Below are 19,326 nucleotides of genomic sequence, written 5' to 3' on the forward strand. Positions count from 1 at the left end.
AGGAGACGCATGCGTTAGCCATGGCATCGATTTCCTTAACAGACAAGGAGTTTGCATACCTGCTTGGCACGTCTAATGTTAAGTCGCAAGTTTGATTTTCTTACTAACGTGCACGTGTTGATATTAAATGGCATGTTTGACTTTCTTGCTTATGCGCTTGTTAAAAGCACGTGGGGAAACAGTGCGCGTGACAGGACAAGAACAACCACTTGTCAGCCATTAACAGCGCTATGATACGTCATTGCTCATTTTATATTACGTTACCGTCGCATGTTTCCATCACTCCGACGAAGGCCGGTCCCGCGGCCTAAACGTCTGTACGATTTTTCCTACGTGCCTGACTTTTTTGCACTTTTACTTCCAGGTCCTATGTTAGCACTTTTCCTTTATATATATATATATATATATATATATATATATATATATAGCCACGTGCATTTCTTATTATCACTTTTGCTGTATTCGGTTTTCGCCCACAAAGACTGTCAGCAACGCTCAGCGGAAACTTCGCCTCATTGTTCGAGAAGTTTTGCGATTATTGTAGATCGTTTTGTTAAGATTTCGCGCAAGACGCAAACACTCTAGCTTATTCTAGAGTTTTCGTCTTGCGCGAAATGCAGGAAAAGTACTATTAGCCGCGCCTTGCCGCCGACGTTACTCGCTACGTAAGGATGTGCCGACACTGTCAGCGACGGAACACACCGCCCACAAGACCAGCAGGCTTCCTTCAGCCGATCGAGCCTCCTCGGCGACCTTTCCAGCAGATCGGGATGGACCTCCTGGGGCCGTTCCCAACGTCGACTTGCGGAAATAAATGGATGGTCGTGGCTACCGACTACCTCACCGGCTACGCCGAAACAAAAGCCCTACCCAAAGGCAGTGCCGCTGAGGTAGCCAAGTTCTTCGTTGAGAGCATCGTCCTTCGACACGGCGCCCCAGAAGTTCTCATCACCGACAGAGGTACGGCTTTTACGGCTGACCTAACTCAGGCGATCTTGGAATACAGTCACACAAGCCACCGCCGGACCACCGCGTAACACCCATAGACCAACGGCCTCACCGAGCGCCTAAATAAGACCATCGCCGACATGCTGGCCATGTATACGTCGACGTCAAACACAAGACGTGGGACGCCATCCTTCCGTACGTGACCTTCGCGTACAACACGGCCGTACAGGAAACGATGCAGATGACGCCATACAAGCTGGTCTACGGACGAAGCCCGGCAACGACGCTCGACGCCATGTTACCAAACGTGACCGACGAGGAAAACATCGACGTGACCACCTACCTACAGCGCCCCGAAGAAGCACGACAGCTCGCCCGCCTACGGATCAAGAACCAGCAGACGAATGACAGCCGGCGCTACAATCTTCGACGACGCCACATACAATACCAACCCGGTGACCGTGTGTGGGTATGGACGCCAATACGCCGACGGGGACTTAGTGAGAAGCTTCTTTGACGATACTTCGGACCATACAGGGTACTTCGACGCCTCGGCGCACTCGACTACGAGGTTGTCCCTGTGTGATGAGTGAGTGTAAGACCGGTACGACGGTGCGGTGTACTCGGTGCTGTGCTGTGGTGTCGCGAGTGCTGCAAACGCGGTGGTGTGACACGACAGAGGCACCACACAACAGACACGTGCGGCGCGTTGAAAAGGACGACGTCGGCGGGGAATGGCACGTGTAAGCAGACGAGGAAGCTCAGGGCAAACAAACAAACAAACAAACAAATCGGCCGAGAACCAATGAGATGGTGGCACGGCAGACGGAGGAGGACGACGGGCTCGAACGCGAGGCAGTCGGACTCGGAGAGACCGGAAGGAGGACACGCTGGTGCCAGGGTCAGTGTCGTCGGCTTACGGAGCCGAGCACGAAGGGCCCGACAGCGTCTAAGGGTCTCCGGACGTCCTCGGAAACGGGCATTCGTGGGTACGAGGCGTTCCCGCGGTCCGACCAGCTGGTTCCGGTTCGTGTGGAGCAGACGTCGCCGTCCCGGTTAAGGGAGTGGGTTCCTGCTGCCGGTTGCCTGCCACGGGACGAGCACGAGTGTCTACCACCAACCTTCATGCCGCGTACGTGGACCGGGAGGTCATCGGCATCCTGTGCCTGAGGGTGTTGCCTGCTCCGATCTCTGCGACGACTTGACTCCTCGTCCGCTCCACGAGGGCCCTCGCCGCCAACGCAAGCGCCTACCAACGAGACCGCCGCTCACGTCTACTCAAGCGTCGCTATAACCGGTGACTGTCATCCTTTCTTTGAATGGTCCGCGGAACCGTCTTTGATTAGTGCACCGGTCGCTATAGCGTTAACGTAGGTTGGGCTTGACTTTATTGGTTACAGTTACTTGTATTTTTTTTCCTTCTCTTTTTCGTGTGTGCTATAAAGTTAATTCTTTTTTTTTGTGTGCATTTAAAATGGCTCCTTCCTTTCCCGGTCAGAGGCCTTGCCTCAATTAAAACAATCTGACAACACTAAACCTGCGTAACAAATTGGCGTCCGCTACGACAGGACGGGACAGGACGAAGCCATTTTTCCTACTTGCACGACTAGAGAGTCACAGCGATGAGTTTGGCGGAATTCATAGCGTTGGGCGTGCGCATGGGGTTAGAGGGCGCGGAGTTAAAACAGTGGTCTGAAAAGCAAGAAGCTCGAGCGCACGCAGAGAAGGCCGCAGAACTGGAAGAAGAAAGGAGAGCGCGGATCGATGAACTAGAAATTGAAGAACTGAAGCAGAGAACATTTCTACTCAAGAAAAAGCTTGCAGATGTCTCAAAGACGCGGCTAAATACAGAGAGCCATGGTATGCCGTCGGATAGCCTCCATGAGGAGGAGGAGTTTGAGGTCTGCGCTCGAAACGGTAGTTGCAAGGGTGGGTTAGACTCTTTGAATAAGAGTGACCTGGAATCTCACCACAACCTTTCGCTAGAGCCAGGTGTCCGGCTTAAGGATGGAATAGAGACTGGCAGCGATGGAACTAGGAAAAGCCTAGCTGAGCTTGACGAAGCAGATCACAGCTTCGGGAGCAAGGAACAGAAGAGTTCCATTAAAGATGAGCTGTGCTTTACAACCTCTAGGAGGAAAAGCACATGCATTGGAGAGGCAAGGGTACCTCAGAATAATTCCATTGAAAGAACGCTAAGTGTTCTTGAGTATCAAGACGGCGAGTGCCGTGGAGCCAACTCTGAGTTTGACGCAGGTTCGCCAAGGGTGTTGCACGCTGCGGCATCAGATGATTCGGGCAAGGTGGAGGACCATGCAAATAGCTTGCCGTTGAATGCAGGCAGCTTCACTTCACCGATTAGTGCAAATGAGGCATATCAGAGAGAATTGGAAGAGAGAGTGGAAGCACTTGTCCAAGCACACGAAGCAGTGTCGCAGGTAGGGTCATCTGGACAGGATCATAAGGCTTTGCGGGATGACCTAAGCCGCAAGGTCGATAGTGTTGAGGAACCCCCAGGTAAATCGGCAGATGGAAGCACGATGCCACTTCGTTACTCTTTGAGCAACGACAATGCTGACACATCTGCGCAGTTGCATAGGGAAGAACACAGGCACTCTGAGACGCAGGATGAGTTTTCTGCTTATGGGCCTAAGTCAGGCGTTACAGTTTCTGAATGGGCCTTTCGGAAGCTTCTATGTCAGTGCACTTGGGGAAAACGCGTTCGGTTCGAATTCAGTGTTTGCTGCGTTAGGTCTCTTGATTCAGCTGGGCGTACGCGTCTAAGTATTCGGAACAGCAGACAGACATCTGGGGTGCTATCGCGGAACGATTCTATTTTTTATTCCAATGCTTTTCCGCGTGACGTCTTCGCTTGCGTCAGCGCTGGGCGGGAACGCGCAACGTTTTTTGAATTGTCCAATCACGAGCTCTCTGTGTTGCCCGGATGTTTCTTTTTCTTTTCTTCGCGCTTTCAGGGGCCGTATAGTTATTTTATTTAATAAGAAAGCATGTAATGAAACTAATGTCGTATGCTTAATAAACTAAAATTGTTTTACAAATGAAACACATCAAAATGGTAGGTATTTAAATCAAAGGAAACACAAGTATCTCTATATTTTGAGTCGTAGCCGTATTTGCGCCATATGTGCAGCCAAGCCGTGTCGTTCAGCGCAAAGAAAATGGCTGCCGATGTCAAAGAAACAGCTGTGTGTGTGTGGTCGCCCGTAATACGTCGCAATTACTGCAAGGTGGGGATGGTTACTGTCGGCTAAGAAGAGTATTAGACTCTGCGATCTTTCCGGAAGCCGCGCAATCTGCTGAACCGAGGTGAGTAGAAACGTGTCGTGCCGTGGTGTGTGTTCTCGGCTGCATGCATCCGTCTGACGAGTTTCTTTTTTTTTATCTGTAGCGACGCAACGGAGAAGAAATCCGAATGACTGTGAAGCGCTACATAGTCAACAAGATGCGATTGAGAACTCACGAAGCAGCGAGTACCGTTTGTTGGGGCATCGCCACCGCAAAGCGTCACTTCATGAACGCGGTGCGCTGCATCGTGCATCGACAGTACTCCGTTGCTCAAGCTACCATGCCGATCCGCGAAAGCTGCTGCTGCTGCTTCGATTTCGAAGGTAAGTGTAGCGCAAGGACGTTTTTTTTTTAAACCTTAGTGTAGCGCATTTATTATTTTTGTTAGGTTAAAAATATAATACGGAAAAGAATGAGAGTGCGAAAATGAGAACGATTTTTGCAAGGTAGAACGATCAGCGTAGAGGAAGGTTTTGCCTCTTAAATTTCCTCTGCGGGATGGCTGATGTGGGAAGTCGGTTGGGAAAAAAAATGTCTGCGAAAGGACCGCGCGTTTCAACAGTTCAGAGGGACATGCTGATACAGTTCCTCGAGCAGCACCCGTACCTGGGGAGATCTTGTACGGAGGTCTCCCCGCGTATGACTGCTGCTCGAAAGAAGCAGCTGTGGCAAGAAATCGCCACGCTGCTGAATCAGCAGGGGCCCGCGGTTAAATCGCCACAACTATGGCGTAACCACTGGGCCAAAATGGTCTGCGGCGCGCGCAAGGAGCTCGCGAGATCGGCAAGCGAGAGAAAGTGAGCTCTGTAATAATCTGCGCCTTCATTGTCGTTTCACGTTGTGGTTGTGTTTTCTTTTTATTTTGCAGCGCCACGGGTGGCGGCAGGGTTGGCGGCGTTGACGGCCGCGTCTTGGACATCCTTGAGAGGACCGGCGCAGTCGTCACCACCCCGCCAGAGTATTACCCCGTTCCCGACGTGGTGCGTACCTTTTCTCTCGCTAATCATGTCCGTGCCAGTCAGATAGCGATAAAAGTGGGCATTGTGATTGCCGAAATTTGTTCCATTGCCACAGTCCATACTTTTAAATGCAGAATACTGTGACTTGTTATGAGAGCACAAGCATGGTACTTTAACGTGCTTACGTGATCTTGAAAGATGAATCCTTTAGCGAGATTGTGAAGATGTTCATTGTTGTCATTTTTATGCATGAAGCTTGTGCGATGGTCGGCTATGCATTCGAAACTAGCTTGCTTAAACGATGCTTGTTACACCCGATACGCAGCATGTGTCATCAACGTATTATGCTCAAATGCAGGAGACTGAGGTCGAGGTGGGAACCTCCCGTGCAGTTCAACGGGGGCCGAGCGACGTTGACCGTAAGGCAACCTATGTGTTTGTGCTGTGAGAACTTATGTTCTAGATATTCATGCTTTCATGACAGGGAAGCATGTAGTCGTAATTATGTGTACGTGAAAATGAGGTTTCCAGGTTGAAGTTTTAGAATAGTAAAGTGGCATGTTTTCAGAGTGGTGTAACAGTAAATGAGTAATATTTCTTCTTGTTGTTTCACACACACCAGTGCAACCAATACCCCTCCAGCCACAAGTGCCGCAGCCTGGACCTTCGCAGCCGCAGCCCGGACCTTCGCAGCCGCAGCCCGGACCTTCGCAGCCGCAGCCCGGACCTTCGCAGCCGCAGCCCGGACCTTCGCAGCCGCAGCCTGGACCATCGCAGCCGCAGCCCGGACCACAGCCTCAACCCCGCCGAAGACAGCCCAGGCAGCTGGAGGAAGCTGTGTGCCGGGCTACGGCTGAGTACGTGCGGCAGGGCCAGTGTGCTGATGCGAGGGCCGTGGCAGACCGCAAGTTCCACCACAAGATGTTGGAGCAAAACCGGCGTGTACGTATAACTACAGCCATGCACATTCACGGCATAACAAGAGTAGCACAAGTTGCCAATATCGCATTAATACTGCTCATCTTGTTCGCCAGCATGACACGGAGAAAGCAGCAGGCACGGCTTGCCTGTTAAAGCACGAGTGGCCAGCTAAAATTGGCCCATGGTAACACCGACATTTCCATTGGTGTTTGCAATTTTGTTGCTCAAGTGTGTAGTCACTTGTGCTAATAATTTCTCCATGGCGACTGTACCTGTTTGCACATGTAAGTGGTGTAGGTGAAATTGTAGTATAGAATGTATAAATTGGTAAACGACCTTAAAACCTACATTTAAAGAGGTCATGAATCACATCTCGGGCATGGTGAAACAAGGCATTCTACAAACATTCACTACTGTGAACACATCAGCCACATTTTGTAGTTGTATGAGGCACGCTGAGGTTGCTAGCGAATCACGCTGTTGCCATTTTTTTCGGGCGCCCTTTTTTCGTCCAGAGGCAGGTACTCACTATGTTCAGTGGCGGGTGCTTGTTATTCAACATAGAAGATATGGCATTTCCATTGGCCAGTAGCTGACTTGAATAGAGCGGTGTTTCAATCAGATGCGCTTCTTGGTGCAGTATGCCACCATGTGCCGGCGTTGCAGCATTGGAATCGCAGTGCAGGCACGTTTCTTGACGTGCATTCAAGGTCATGACACACGATGACGTAGCTTCTGCCCTTGTGCCATCCCTCCCTGTTAATTTCTAACACTCATCGGTATGAGACGAGGGAGAAAGCGCTTAAAGCGTGCGACAGATCGCTGCTTGAAGCGCAAGACAATAAACATCAGTGCTGAGGTCAATCAGTTATTACTTGAAAAGTGGTACAGTACTCCTCTAATGGTTTTATTACTTCTTGTACACCTTCGCATGATGCAATTAGTGGTATTGCTTAGGCCCTTACTTGCCTAAATGAGGCTACACAAGCAGTTCAAGAAAAGAAGGGCAAATAGCATTCTTACCCATCTTTATGGAAGAAGGCAGCACCTACAGATGCCTGAACGTGATGTTAAATGGATTAAGTTTCCTTATTGCTTGAACTTTGGAAAATATTTTGGTGCATATGTAAAGCGCACACTACTGCCATATTTGGGAATGTCGTACGTGTTAGGTGAACCTGTTGTGCGCATGATCTATAGACTGTTGAAGATCATTCCATTATAGTGTTCTTGTCATTGTGCCGTTCTGCAGTGCTGTTTCACATCAGTGTGTAGCCATTCACTCGCTGGTCAAAACACTACTCTGTTGTTACATTGAAATGTGAGCACTTGAGAAATTGGACTGCACCTTAAACTGCGGCACCATGTATTGACATTGCATGCGTACACTTAGTTTTGGTAGTGCTCTGCACAATAACAAAATGTACAGCAAAACCTCGTTAATTCAAAGTCACTGGGACTGTGAAAAACTTTCGAATTAAGCGGGTTTTCGAATTAACGAAACATACAAAAAGCGGGATGCAGGGAACTTTGAATTACTGAAAGTAATCAGAGGTGGTCGTTTGGCCTTCTAGTTTGCGGCTCCAAGGGTGGTTTTCCAGCAATACCCGGTCCCATTTTTGCCGCAAACCCGCGAAAACGGCGGGCCTCGCTGCTGTCAGCGCAAGAAAAAAAAGAAAGAAAAAAAAAGAAGTCTCGTGGTCAGCTGAAATGCGTGCCTGCGGAAAAAACGGCGTGCTTCACTGCAGCACAGCGGTGACACGCGGGCTCACCTGCTCCTCGCAGCGTCAGCGCGTCATGATGCGACCATTCGCCCATTCTTTCTGGTAAAATAAAGAATATGATAATGGCCAGTGTGACGGAATCCGCGATCTGTTCTGGCTGGAAAACATGATCATTGAAGTTTTCGAACTGAGTTTTCGAAGTAGGCGTTACAGGCAAGAACTCCGCCAGCATTGCAAGTGCGCGAATTGCCGGAGCAACCGCCAGTCGGAGGTTTGCATACATCATGAATTCCGTCAGGTCGTCCTTTATTATCTTTTCTTTTCCAAAAAAGAAATGGGTAAATCATGACGCGCTGACGTTGTGAGAAGCATGCGACATGCTGCCCGCGTGTCACCGCTGTGTTGCAGTGAAGCACGTCATATTTTCCGCAGGCGCACGTTGTAGCTGACCACGAGACCGCGTTTTTTTTTTCTTTATTACTTTTTTTTGCGCTAGCACCAGCGAGGCTGGGTTGCTTCAACTGTCACACATTAATATCGCTACACTGCATTGCCCTGTGGCTCCTAATGGCCGTCGCATCCACGGAGTTGCGGCGAAATCGGGATCGGGAATTGGCACAAGGCACCCAAAGTTTTCGAATTAACCGGGCTGGCGCTGACCGCCGCTTCAAAATATCCACTCAGATTTACATTGGAAAATACGGGACCGCAGAAACCCTTCGAATTAAGCGGGATTTCGAAATATCCGAGTTCGAATTAATGAGGTTTTACTGTACTTGCATCCAAACACTGAGGCGCTGAGGAAGTCAATCATTATGTTTACAAGTGCTACCACCCGCCACGGAGGTCTAGTGGGTACGTTGCTTCACTGCTTACCCACAGGTTACGGGATCAAATGCCGGACGTGGTGGCCGCTTTTTCGATGGAGGCGAAAGAAAATGCTACAGGCCCATGTACCTAGACTTAGGAGCATGTTAAAGAACCCAGATGGTTGAAGTTTGCGGAGTCCTCCACTAAGGCATCTCCCATAGTGATGTCATGGTTTTGGGACAAAAAACACTAACATTTGTTATTACGAGTGCCACCACTAAGCGATGCACTTGCTTATTCATGTTCACGTCACGTATGTTTATGCTAGCAATCTGTGGGCCTAATGTGTTGATGTTGTGAAACAAACAAGCATAGATGGTCACAGCGATTGTTATGCATGTTTGTTTGGTGCAATCAAAGTCAATAATAGTATGCACTGAAAATACTACTATTCAGGAACAATTCAATTATAATCTGAGGCCTTGGTACCATCTTCTTGTAAATACATGAATTTTTTTCTCAACCAGCATCACGAGGCCCAGATGGCCAGCCAAGAACGGCTGGAAAACCAGCTCTGCCGCCTGACCGAAGAGGTGGGCCGGCTGCGCCACGTTCAGCAGCAGCGCCTCGACCAAGAGCGCAGGGCGAATGACTGTACTCAGCGCCTGCTGCAGCAACTTTTAGAGGCCCTGGCCGGTGGGGCTGCACTAGTCACTCGCCCACCTCAGCCTCCTAGCGCCTAAATTTTATTGATATATACTGAGTATGTACAGCGCAATGAAACGAAGGCAAGAGAAACACACAAACGACATAGACTGGCACTGACTTCCAACTGAATTATTGAAAAGCATGAAGCCCGCTTTTACGCATGTGCACATCTTATCAGCAACTGAAACGAGTCATGGGTGAGCATACATCTCTCTGTCACTTAGATACACGCTTGGCGTAATTACACACTTGATACCGGATTTCCTAATGTGGGCTGCCTCGAAGTGCATTTACACTTGTTGCAGTGATATGCAAGATGTCCGCCTGAATTGTTTTTTTACAAAAAAAAATACTCTTGTGCTCTGATGTTGAAACGTAGCCCGCCGGCCCAATGTACTCTTTTCCACAGCTGAGTGGCATCTTGTATAGCACGTGAGGCACACAGTCGGTGTAACGATGAGCATGCTTCTTCGTGCAGGATTTTTTCTATTCTTTGGTGAGCATAGGGCAAATCTGACCTAACTTACAAGGCGCAGAAAACACCACTTTCACACCACATCGCAATCTTAAGAAGATCACCCAAAGGTATGACGTCAAAGTGGTGTTTTCTGCGCCTTGTAAGTTAGGTCAGATTTGCCCTATGCTCACCAAAGAATAGAAAAAATCCTGCACGAAGAAGCATGCTCATCGTTACACCGACTGTGTGCCTCACGTGCTATACAAGATGCCACTCAGCTGTGGAAAAGAGTACATTGGGCCGGCGGGCTACGTTTCAACATCAGAGCACAAGAGTATTTTTTTTTGTAAAAAAACAATTCAGGCGGACATCTTGCATATCACTGCAACAAGTGTAAATGCACTTCGAGGCAGCCCACATTAGGAAATCCGGTATCAAGTGTGTAATTACGCCAAGCGTGTATCTAAGTGACAGAGAGATGTATGCTCACCCATGACTCGTTTCAGTTGCTGATAAGATGTGCACATGCGTAAAAGCGGGCTTCATGCTTTTCAATAATTCAGTTGGAAGTCAGTGCCAGTCTATGTCGTTTGTGTGTTTCTCTTGCCTTCGTTTCATTGCGCTGTACATACTCAGTATATTCAACACATGTACCAACCATCAACGGATCCTTCTAGCATAAATTTTACAGAGGAAGGAATTTTTGTCACTTTTTTTTTTCTTGGCACACTTGCCCATCTACCACTGATGGTATGAAGCCCCAGTATCTGTAACATACAACAGTTCTTTATGTCACCATTTCATTAAGGCACAACTGCAACATTTTAGTACAGTAGACTCTCAATAAACGAAAATCTCTTAAATGAAACTGCTGCTTAAATGGAACAGCTGCCTCTAACATGATTGGTTTTGTGCTTGAATTCTGCACCCCTTTTCATCTCTCAGTAAACGAAACTCCTGTTAAATGAAACATATTTTCCTGGTCCCTTCAGCTTTCGTTTAACAGGAATCTACTGTAATGCCCAGCAGGAGTGTCCAAACTGCAATGCTGTACCACCAGCTGACAGTGGACGGCAAATTGAAAGGTGTCTCATTGTTCTAATTCTACATTACTTATGATGCCTCATGGCAAGTCTTTTGCATTTTAATCCTGTCTCACGAAATGGCAACATTGCTTTCTTCAGTGCAATGTCTTCATAGGCTAAATGTGTAAGAAGCGTCGCACACAAAAAAAAATCTTGTGACAAAAATTCCTTCCTTGTGTTCCTTCCCTGCATTCATCTAGTCTCATCTATGTAATGTGTTGAGGCAGGAAAGTGAGATTGTTTTTTATATTTTGTTCATTCTGTGTAGTTTGACGGCTTCATAACTTGTCCCTTGCGTCACATTAACTCGGCACATGGTGAATGCATGTTTCCTTTGTTTTCATTGTATGCTTTTTTTATTTTTTGATTAACACAATGTTATGGGAGTTGCACATGCCTTCTCTTTTACTGTGACATGTGTATTTTTGGATACAGGCTGTGATCCCTTTAGTGTTTTTTTTTTTGTGGTTCACTTTGAATGTAGCCTTTATGTGCAATATTGCTCATTTATAAAAAATGTGCACTCAGTGCTTACTTTTGCATGTGGAGGCGCAATCATTCCTGCCAGTAAACAATAGTTTGTATGCATTTAAATACCAATTGAGGTGACTTCCAGATGAGCAACTTTCATGAAAATATGTACCTTACTAGTGGCAATACACAATAGACTTAAGAAACATTGTTTGACGTTGTGTGATATCAACAAAGCATACCTTTGCACTTTGTCTTCGGGAGGGAAGTCATGGCAATGTGATATGCTGTATGCTTCCCTGCATTGCAGGAATGCGATGTTTCGAGTACTTTTACTGTTTGACGTAGGAGATACAGCCGTGACCACATACTGGTGGTAGGACACTGTTACGTAAAGTCAACTTAACAGTGTTTTTTTAATGGATTACTGTCAATTACTCATGTAGTGTGATGCATGTAAACATTTGGATGTTTTTTTTTTTGTGTGCTCTGTCATCAGCTGCATGAAAGGAACAACCAGTGAAACGTTATCTGCCATTAGTGGTGCATTATTACAAGCAAACGCGGTTCATGGTATCGTGTTCCAAGCTACTGTTCTTACAAGATGTACCATACTGTGTGACATCCAATGCAGTTTCCATACAGTAGTTACATTATTGTATAAACAGAATGTGTTGCTTGAATGAATTGTTCGAGGAAAAAAAGGAATGAATATTTATGCAAGAAATAAAACATCAACTTTGAGGGCTTTTATTTGCGCATATGATGCTGGCTTGCATTGTACAAACTGTGCAGACACATTACACAGCTCTTTTTACAAGTATGGACAGGTTGTGTGCATTCATCAACAGTGAAATATTTCCTTTTGTCACGCGATTAGGGTGCACGTACCGGGGTTCCTCGTTTGCAGGGTTTGTACGGGAAGTATTGGAAGCAGCACAAGCATCAAAACGAAATTTAATATCTGGACACACCCTGTGTACATGCTATGACTGCTACTACACTTTGCATCTTGTACTTGTGCTGTAACTAGAAAATTCCAAGTTACTGAGTACCGTTCTTCCAGTACAGGCACTTTACGTTCACGTTATGCTCATTGGTAATTTCACTTTTCTGCATATGACTGCACTTCAAGTGAGGCATGTTCTCTGGCATGGCAGATAATGAATTTCAACAGCATTTCTGTCTCTTGAACACTGTGCGATGGTTGTGTGGTCAACTGACATAGGAACTGGAAGTGGAGTGAACGACGACACTTCTAAAGGAGCGGAAGGTGTTGTGTGCGTTGCATTTTTGTGCGATCGGAGGCTTCATTGCTTCCATAGGGAGTGAAAAGACAAACAGGAATGGATGTCAATGAGCACTGCAAAACGACAGCATACAGCTATCTCAGGCGGGACAAAAGAAATGCAGGACATACCTACAGGCAGAACAAGTTGTTCCCCATCTCATTCACAGCAGCAAAAATTCTAACAGCTACGTCACAATCGCTCGAATGCCAAGACAAACGAGAGACCTTTCATATGTAAAAAAGACAGAACCATGGTTGCATTTCAGTGGATATTACAGGGCAATGGCACATACTCGACAGCAGCAGCAGCAGCATCATCAAAGGGGCTACATTTCGTTACTAAGCAATGAAAACTTTCGAATGTAAAAAAAAAAAGTAACATTGCAGTGCATGCTATGCAACACAATTCAGCCACATTGCTTCACCCATTACACAGTTGTGAAAAGAAGTCGCCAGACAAAATATTGGCGCGTAAAAAACAACACAGCTTTTATCCCACCCTCAGCAGCAAGCTTAACACATGAAATGTTGTATGGATGTGACCACGCTCCAGTGCAGTGTATGTTCATACTTTTGTTTTACACTGGCATTTCTGCAAGAATGCATATGTTCTCTTTTCATCACAATTCTTGTACCATGCCTGAAAGAGGTCACACATCCTCGCAGTAATAATATGTGTAAATCAATTATTTGACATTTCTTAAATCAGGCGGGACAAAAGAAATGCAGAACATACCTACAGGCAGAACAAGTTGTTCGCCATCTCATTCACGGCAGCAAAAATTCTAACAGCTACATCACAATCGCTCGTATGCCAAGCCAAACGAGAGACCTTTCATATGTAAAAAAAACAAAACCATGGTTGCATTTCAGTGGATATTACAGGGCAATGGCACATACTCGACAGCAGCAGCAGCAGCATCATCAAAGGGGCTACATTTCGTTACTAAGCAATGAAAACTTTCGAATGTAAAAAAAAAAAGTAACATTGCAGTGCATGCTATGCAACACAATTCAGCCACATTGCTTCACCCATTACACAGTTGTGAAAAGAAGTCGCCAGACAAAATATTGGCGCGTAAAAAACAACACAGCTTTTATACCACCCTCAGCAGCAAGCTTAACACATGAAATGTTGTATGGATATGACCACGCTCCAGTGCAGTGTATGTTCATACTTTTGTTTTACACTGGCTTTTCTGCAAGAATGCATATGTTCTCTTTTCATCACAATTCTTGTACCATGCCTGAAAGAGGTCACACATCCTCGCAGTAATAATATGTGTAAATCAATTATTTGACATCTCTTAAATACACACTACTCCAACTGCTCCATTACGCATCTACCAACGATGCTGTTGGCGTCGCAACCGCCGGCGCACCCTCCTCAAGTACTCGTAGTGCTGCGCACGGGTGGTGCCAAAGCGCGCAATGACACCGTCCCGTACTGCGCGCCCTCTTAAATAATAGCTTCTTGTGGCCCTGTTTCGGGTCAAACCCTGTTGGATGGGGGACCCGTTAGAATCTTCGCTGCTGGTGCTGCTGCTGCTGCTGCTGAAAAAGTCTTCAATGCCTTCAAACTCATCAACCGGCTCAGTGGCACCCTCACCTAAGCATAGATTGTGAAGGGAAGCACATGCTGCAATAATGTCAGCAGCACGCTCTGGCTCGTGGTGGAGGGTGCGGTAACGCTGCAAGCACCGGAAGCGGGCTTTAAGCATGCCAATGCACCGCTCCACAATGGAGCGCATGGTGATGTGCTCAGCGTTGAACCTGCCTTCGGCACTGTGCTCGGAAGGATCACCAGAGACCGGGATGAGGAGCCACGGCTCCAATGGGTAGCCACTGTCACCTGCACAAAGACGGAAATAGTGTACTATGCTACGTATACCCATGTAGCATAACGTTAGTAGTCAACATCAGAGGCCATAATGTTACATCACTGCTGCAACAATTGTCGAGACCCTTAGTGCAGTGCTCTATTCATTTGTTCTGATCACTTGGGCCACATCCTTCTAAAAAGAAGTCGCACAGTGATTGCACTACTACTTTTTTTTTTAAACCTTCGGGCAGGACCCAGGGGGGTCTCAAAATTTTTTAACACAACTTCTCCCGTGAGGAGAGAGAGAGAGAAAAGACATTTATTTGGTCCGGAGGGAAGAGCATGAGATGTTTACACATCCAACTCATGGCTAGTCCCATGTCGGGACGGGGAGGCCGAGCCTCTCCGCCCTCTCACGGGCCTTCCGGACAGCCATGAGCTGGACGTCGTAGCTGGGGTCGTTGATAGCAGCGGTCCACCAGGATTCTTGACTGTAGTCCTGCAACGCAGGGCATCGCCAGAGCATGTGTTTCAACGAGCTAACGTCACCGCAGTCTGGGCATGTTGAATCTATCTCCGCATGTATCCTACTCATGAAGCTCCTTGAAGGATACGAATCCGTTTGGAGCATTCTCAGCGAGATAGATTGTGCTCTACCGAGTTTGTGGTGAGGGGATGAAAACACCCGTCTAATCCCCCTGTAGTGCGAGGTAATCTCGTGAAAGGTGACTAGGGGATCGCCGAACTCGAGCTGTTGCGAACCATTAGAGGGCCCCACATCGCCGCGGCATACGAATCCTCGCGCACGATTATGAGCGATCTCGTTGGGGTTCGGTTGGCCCGGTATTACGTCCGGACCCATGTGAGCCGGAAACCAGACAATGTGGTGAATTACGTCCTGCAAGGGCCTGCCGTTAAGGACCCTCGCGGCCTCTCTTGAGATTAGACCCGACTGAAAAGCCCTGACGGCAGCTCGTGAGTCAGTGTAAACGGTGGTGCGTTTTGGATCCAGTAGTGCCATAGCCACAGCTACTTGTTCAGCTACTTCTGCCATTGATGTGCGAAGTGAGGCTGACGTGAGGAAAACGTTTTAATCTCACCAAGCAGGTATTCGCCTGGCTCTGCAATGCGCCCCGCCAGGAACCGTCGGCGCAGCCAGGTCGTCTGCCAGACGAACGAGTCATGGTCTGACCCCGGTCGCATAGGGTCGATGGCCAGGATCCGCATCGCCGCATCGCAGATCTGGGAAAGCGTGCGCGGCGAAAGCCCATTGTTAGCAAGCAAACACAACAAAAGAGGCCGGCGCGGGCGCAGTAAAACGAAAGGCAAACAAGTCGGAGGTTAACTCACGATCATAACGTTGAGGGCGTAGAAGTGCTTCCTGCACATGAACGAAGCCTTGCGGGGTCCCTTAGGCGCCTTGATGCCGATGAGGGTGCCGTCGATGCAGCCGATCACTCCCGGAATGGCGCCGAGCCGAAGGAAGCCTTCTTTCACGGCCGCCTTTTCTTCGGTCGTCGTCGGGAAGCGCACCCACCCATTTTGCGCGCCCACTTTCACTATAGCTTGAGCGACGCGTTTGACGCATTCGCTCACAGTCGATTGCGCCATGTGAATCGTCGTCTCGCTCCCGACGGAACCTTGGAAGCTCCCGGTCGCAAAGAAGCGCAGCGCACACAACACCTTTTGTTCCACTGAGAGCCGCGTCGCTCGCACCCCTTCCAGTTCCTCGGCCAGTTGACCACACAACCATCGCACAGTTTCCTTCGAGAGTCGAAAATGCCGCCGAAATTCGTCATCTGTCATGTCAAACGCATCGTCGGGCTCGCGTTGTTGTCGCCGGCGTCGCATGAGCGCAACCGCCATCCCGATCAGCGGAGCCGCCATTTTCGATGCCTTTCCAAACGACCCGCTCTCTGGCGATGCTAAAAATTATGCCTTTTCTCTCTGCATAATGAGTGTGTAAACGTCATTTTGACGTCACGCTTTTTTATGGTTGTTTGATTGACAAATAACATGGCCTCCCTTCGACCAATCAGAGACGACTAATGGCGGCGAAAAGCATAGAAAAAGGAATAGAATCGTTCCGCGATAGCACCCCTGGTCGGAAACGCTTCCAAGCGTCGCTGGTGGTTTGCTCCGAGTGCAACATATGTGCCGTGCGTCTCGTGTGGGACGCTATCACTTAAGCGTCGAAGTCATTGACCGGTGGCTTTTCTGGGTTCGGATTCTGGGCAACGGACTGATATATCTGTATATATTTGGATTTTCGTCATCTCGCCTGTGAACTTTTCATTTAAATATTTCGTGCAGTACTTTACCTATGTAGTGAAATGAGTTGGATTATACCAAGGTATTTGTTCTAAATGTTTATTCTGCCTTTAAGTGTATTTAGCTGAACTGCGTAGTGGACACTATGCTGGAGATGTGCTTAGCATTACGCCATGGGTGCATGTCGAGACGCTTTACTTTGTGAGGCATCACTCATCAAGACCTAAGTTTTTTTTACGAAAAAAAACTCATCGAGGGGGGACTCTTGTGATGAGTGAGTGTAAGACCGGTACGACGGTGCGGTGTACTCGGTGCTGTGCTGTGGTGTCGCGAGTGCTGCAAACGCGGTGGTGTGACACGACAGAGGCACCACACAACAGACACGTGCGGCGCGTTGAAAAGGACGACGTCGGCGGGGAATGGCACGTGTAAGCAGACGAGGGAAATCGTCCGAGAACCAATGAGATGGTGGCACGGCAGACGGAGGAGGACGACGGGCTCGAACGCGAGGCAGTCGGACTCGGAGAGCCCGGAAGGAGGACACGCTGGTGCCAGGGTCAGTGTCGTCGGCTTACGGAGCCGAGCACGAAGGGCCCGACAGCGTCTAAGGGTCTCCGGACGTCCTCGGAAACGGGAATTCGTGGGTACGAGGCGTTCCCGTGGTCCGACCAGCTGGACCCGATTCGTGTGAAGCAGACTTCGCCGTCCCGGTTGGGGGAGCGGGTTCCTGCTGCCGGTTGCCTACCACGGGACGAGTCCGAGTGCCTACCGCCAACCTCCATGTTGCTCCATGTTGCTAATCAAAGACGGTTCCGCGGACCATTCAAAGAAAGGATGACAGTCACCGGTTATAGCGACGCTTGAGTAGACGTGAGCGGCGGTCTCGTTGGTAAGCGCTTGCGTTGGCGGCGAGGGCCCTCGTGGAGCGGACGAGGAGTCAAGTCGTCGCAGAGATCGGAGCAGGCAACACCCTCAGGCACAGGATGCCGATGACCTCCCGGTCCACGTACGCGGCATGAAGGTTGGTGGTAGACACTCGTGCTCGTCCCGTGGCAGGCAACCGGCAGCAGGAACCCACTCCCTTAACCGGGACGGCGACGTCTGCTCCACACGAACCGGAACCAGCTGGTCGGACCGCGGGAACGCCTCGTACCCACGAATGCCCGTTTCCGAGGACGTCCGGAGACCCTTAGACGCTGTCGGGCCCTTCGTGCTCGGCTCCGTAAGCCGACGACACTGACCCTGGCACCAGCGTGTCCTCCTTCCGGGCTCTCCGAGTCCGACTGCCTCGCGTTCGAGCCCGTCGTCCTCCTCCGTCTGCCGTGCCACCATCTCATTGGTTCTCGGCCGATTTCCCTCGTCTGCTTACACGTGCCATTCCCCGCCGACGTCGTCCTTTTCAACGCGCCGCACGTGTCTGTTGTGTGGTGCCTCTGTCGTGTCACACCACCGCGTTTGCAGCACTCGCGACACCACAGCACAGCACCGAGTACACCGCACCGTCGTACCGGTCTTACACTCACTCATCACACCCTGACGGCATTACGAACTCTCAGCAGCGCCGTGCGCGACCTAAAGTCGTCCATGTCGTGCGCCTCAAGCCATATTACGTGCGTTAGTGCATCCGAGGACTGTACGTTTACTTTATTATTGTACTTTCTTGCTCGTGCTTATTTTTATTGTACTTGCTTGTGCTTGTTTATTGTACTTTCTTGCTTTATTGTTGTTATTGTTGCATGCATTGCCCCCCCCCCCCCCGTGTTCCGTTTTAAGCATCGGGACGATGCTTTTTCAGAGGTTGGCATTGCCACGTGCGTTTTTATTATCACTTTTGCTGTATTCGGTTTTCGCCCACATAGACTGTCAGCAACGCTCAGCGCAAACTGCGCCTCATTGTTCGAGAAGCCTCGCGATTATTGTAGATTGTTTTGTTAAGATTTCGCGCAAGACGCAAACACTCGAGCTTACTCTACAGTTTGCGCGACAACCAGCGATAACGCTGGAACATTCAACGGCACGTGTATAAATGCCGACGCCCTTCACCGCTTGTCTGTTGATCGACGGCCGACGCTCTGTTCGCCGCTATCAGTGCATACCGTGTGTATTGCTGCAAATTAACTTTCCGTTTCTCGGCCACAAATTCGGCCAAATAAAGAGTTTCATCTTGGACACGTCGCTTGCGGTCTTCGTCGACGTCACGACCACGTGACAATATATATATATATATTATTTATTTGTTTATTTATTTATTTTTTTTTATATTTATATTTTTATTTATATACCTTCACAACGAACAATACACACAGCACGCTCATCAACAGTACTGACGCTATAGTTAGTTACAGAGTATTTTTCACGTGCATATCTCGCAGGAATGCTAAAGGCGTTTTATTCGGGCGCCACAGAAACACTGCGTGGGGCCAAATGTGAGCACAAGAAATGAAAGGCTATTGCAGGTAGTGTTTACCGTAAGACATCTGTATACTCATGCAGCGCAATCGTACATTCTATAACACTGAATTTCCTAAGTGGTGGGAGTGTATTGTACATGGG

At 48.6% G+C, this 19,326-nt stretch overlaps 2 protein-coding genes and 1 long non-coding RNA gene across 3 annotated transcripts in view; 1 reads left to right on the forward strand and 2 right to left on the reverse strand.

Moving 5' to 3' along the window:
• LOC119394234 (probable cytochrome P450 49a1) overlaps positions 1 to 19,326 on the reverse strand; it is an 82,054-nt gene that overhangs the window by 61,955 nt on the left and 773 nt on the right. The gene's annotated exons all lie outside the window — the stretch shown is intronic.
• On the forward strand, positions 4,104 to 5,632 carry LOC125758456 (uncharacterized). The gene is made up of 3 exons (XR_007416089.1): positions 4,104 to 4,577; positions 5,123 to 5,234; positions 5,572 to 5,632. It is a non-coding gene; the product is annotated as an uncharacterized LOC125758456 (long non-coding RNA).
• LOC119394235 (putative nuclease HARBI1) lies at positions 11,844 to 16,150 on the reverse strand. Its single transcript, XM_037661522.2, has 4 exons — positions 15,853 to 16,150; positions 15,603 to 15,744; positions 13,513 to 14,532; positions 11,844 to 12,905 (listed from the first exon to the last, which is right to left on the reverse strand). Exons 1-3 carry the CDS (start codon positions 16,111 to 16,113, stop codon positions 14,024 to 14,026), a joined length of 912 nt encoding a protein of 303 aa, XP_037517450.1. The 5' UTR covers positions 16,114 to 16,150; the 3' UTR covers positions 11,844 to 12,905; positions 13,513 to 14,023.

Source organism: Rhipicephalus sanguineus, chromosome 5 (assembly GCF_013339695.2).
Source record: "Rhipicephalus sanguineus isolate Rsan-2018 chromosome 5, BIME_Rsan_1.4, whole genome shotgun sequence".
Classification (NCBI taxonomy): Eukaryota; Metazoa; Arthropoda; class Arachnida; order Ixodida; family Ixodidae; genus Rhipicephalus; species Rhipicephalus sanguineus.

What these genes read in the sequence shown, in the direction of transcription:
- LOC119394235 (XM_037661522.2), bottom strand. Translation starts at nt 16,113, where the DNA reads ATGGCGCAATCGACTGTGAGCGAATGCGTCAAACGCGTCGCTCAAGCT. An exon ending in ACGCCCTCAACGTTATGATC is followed by an intron (nt 15,745 to 15,852) that starts GTGAGTTAACCT and finishes ACGCTTTCCCAG; the next exon opens with ATCTGCGATGCGGCGATGCG. An exon ending in GCCAGGCGAATACCTGCTTG is followed by an intron (nt 14,533 to 15,602) that starts GTGAGATTAAAA and finishes GTCTTTGTGCAG; the next exon opens with GTGACAGTGGCTACCCATTG.